At 31.5% G+C, this 2,765-nt stretch overlaps 1 protein-coding gene across 1 annotated transcript; it reads left to right on the top strand.

Moving 5' to 3' along the window:
* The first annotated feature begins 327 nt into the window (after positions 1-327).
* On the top strand, positions 328-2,292 carry LOC133198073 (C-type lectin domain family 17, member A-like). Its single transcript, XM_061334221.1, has 4 exons — positions 328-364; positions 912-991; positions 1,494-1,590; positions 1,997-2,292. The coding sequence occupies exons 1-4, from the start codon at positions 328-330 to the stop codon at positions 2,233-2,235; spliced, it is 453 nt and encodes a 150-aa protein (XP_061190205.1). The 3' UTR covers positions 2,236-2,292.
* Positions 2,293-2,765: the final 473 nt, after the last annotated feature.

Genomic DNA, 2,765 nt, shown 5'->3' on the forward strand with positions numbered 1-2,765 from the left:
CGTCATCCCTGGCTACTTATTATACACTATTTTTTATGATCAAGTGCGATTTAAAATGATTTACTCAAAAGAAATAGTGAAAAGGATGCTTTGTGCGGTTAGTGTTATTTGTCTTTCAACAACCCTTTGGATATCTTATGCTTCAGGAACTTTGAATCATAAGGAGCAACTTTTAAAGCGGGTACCTTTATTTGACTATTTAACACCAAATAAATCAGAATTATATGTTTCAACTGTGAATGAAATAGATCGGGCAATGTGTTCTTACATCTGCTTGATGCAATCACCTGGATGCGCGAGTCTTTTGTACAGTAAAAATCTAACATTATGCAAGCTTCTGAAACTTCATCTGAACGAAAAAATAGTGAGTTTAATTAGCAACAGCTCAGAGGAGGGCCAATGGGAATACTGGGCAAATGTTCAAGGTAAAGTTTTCTACTTTCACAATTATTATTATTATTTTTTTTTTTACATTGTATTTATTTTATTCCATTTATTATAAAAATTATGAATTTAAAAGAAAAAAGAGGTCGCAAAAAGCTTAAGTTAATATGTAAAACGTTTTCGTTATAGCTGTTTTCAATTTTGTGCGATAAATGAAATATCAGAGAAATAGTCTCAAGACGCTAATCAAAATAATAATAATGTACTTTTTCTTTTCATGTACATCATGTTTCTGTTTCTCTCTTTTTTATTGTTTCTTTTTACGTTTTATCTTTTGTTCGTCAAGTTGTTTTCATTTTACATGTATAAAGTCTTTTGCGCTATATACATGTATTATATTTTCCATGATGTTGTGAAATTTTGTAAAAATATTGTTACATAATGGAGTAAAAGGTAATTTTTTTGTTGTAAATGAAATTAACGACAACCTTTCAATATAAAAGCTAATCTAATTGCCTTCATTTCAGCTTGTGATAACGGCTGGGTTCCTTTCAGCGGCCATTGTTATTACTTCAATGAAACAGAGGCAACTTGGGATGAGGCTGTGGTACTCTATCAAATTCTGTTTAAAATGAGCTAAAAATATTTATATATGTATTCTTTAAACATACCTTTGTATTTTTTTTTTTAAATCTAATAGTGCCATAATTAATGCAAATATTATGTTTTCACAAGAAGTCACCATATATACCAAAACATTTAACTATAAATCTCAACTGATTATGTAATAAAAAGGGAAACCTAAATTGAGTGAACCAATGACGCAAACCATTTCCATGAATTCAAAATGTTTATACTTATATTTTCGGAATTTTAATTTTTTTTTTTAGTAGCGGGTATGGTTTCAAGTTTAAATTTGAAATTGTATTATTCATACAGCCCTACTAGCGTCGTTGGTTTCTATCAGCTTTTATGTAAATGCATATTTCCTTCGAACTTCGTTTACTTACAACATATATAATTATTTTAATCCCATCTATATTCCTTTTCACACAAATATATGATACTGACATATACAAAAATATTCTTCCTTCTCTCTGACATCAAAGGCTCAGTGTGAACAGAGAGACTCGTACTTGATCGAGCTGAACTCCGATTTGGAAAGCACTTGGATCACAGAGTCATTTCTTCTGCCAGTAAGCGGTGGTGAGTGTTTCTTTTATTTTGAGAAGCCTTGAATTTTTTTTTTATTTGCGAATGATATAATGATACCATTATGCAAGTAAATTGTATAATTTTATTTAAAAATTTTTAAATAAAATGGCAAACAATATTGTATTTCAAAATATTTGGGTGAAGATGCGAATCCTGTTTTCATTCATTTTCAAAATAGAAAACCGTACCCCTCCATCATTTAAGAGAGAAAAAAAGACAAAAGATGAAAAACGGTATATTTGATACTTGAGCCGTAAAACTTTTAGTTTATGACAAATATATAGCCGTTTGTTTTTTTCTCTACATTTCAAGGTTCCGTCTATTTAATTCTTATATTTAAAAGTATTTTCCCAATCTGTCAAAGGCATGTTACGATAAATATGCTTTCGTATTGTAGTTGAAGCAATATGCCCTCACTTCTTTAGCTGTTCAGTCTGGGTTGGTGCAAGATGCGAATTGCCTCCGGACAAGTTTCTGTGGAACCAAAGCGGAACAGAAATAGTGTTTCCTCAATGGGCTGCGAACCAACCAAACAGTGGTCGTGGAGTACCAGCCTGTGTCGTCCTTCAGCGGGCCGGAACCGGAAATGACATGTATTGTACTAAAACTTTTCAGTTCATCTGTGAGAAAGAGTGATGCAAGAAAATCTCGAATAGATCCCAGTCATACATTTTACTAACTCGACAAATATTGTTTTTCTATGTGACGAAGGAATCTGCTATAAATGTTGTATTTTATACTGTCAATTATTTAAGATATGAATTAATGATTAAATCAATTTGATTTTCAGAAAATACTCCAACTACTTTTATACAAAGATTTAAATAAAAATTTCAACGTTCACGGGCGCGCTATAATACCTAGCATCGCGGTTATCTAACAACAGTGGGACGGACAACTTCGGAATGGACATTTTTCCGAACTTGCGCACCCTTTTCCTTTAAAGCTATTATCTTAGGATTTTTTTTAAATGGTGGGGTTTTTATATTTAAATTGATTTATGAAATAAAAAATCCAACATTTTTAGCTAGTTTTTGAGATATTAAGTGGCAAAGATAAAAATCCCATGGGGAAACATGTACTGAAAATTACCCCATGAAAAACCCCACAAAAACCCCATGGGGTTTAAAATTTTCCCCATGGGGGAAAAAAACCCATATAATCTT

This window comes from Saccostrea echinata, unplaced genomic scaffold, assembly GCF_033153115.1.
Source record: "Saccostrea echinata isolate AGI-Se365-2 ecotype Australia unplaced genomic scaffold, CSIRO_AGI_Sech_v1 ptg000033l, whole genome shotgun sequence".
Taxonomy (NCBI): domain Eukaryota; kingdom Metazoa; phylum Mollusca; class Bivalvia; order Ostreida; family Ostreidae; genus Saccostrea; species Saccostrea echinata.

What these genes read in the sequence shown, in the direction of transcription:
- LOC133198073 (XM_061334221.1), top strand. Translation starts at nt 328, where the DNA reads ATGCAAGCTTCTGAAACTTCATCTGAACGAAAAAATA. An exon ending in TTCATCTGAACGAAAAAATA is followed by an intron (nt 365 to 911) that starts GTGAGTTTAATT and finishes CCTTCATTTCAG; the next exon opens with CTTGTGATAACGGCTGGGTT. An exon ending in CAACTTGGGATGAGGCTGTG is followed by an intron (nt 992 to 1,493) that starts GTACTCTATCAA and finishes CTGACATCAAAG; the next exon opens with GCTCAGTGTGAACAGAGAGA.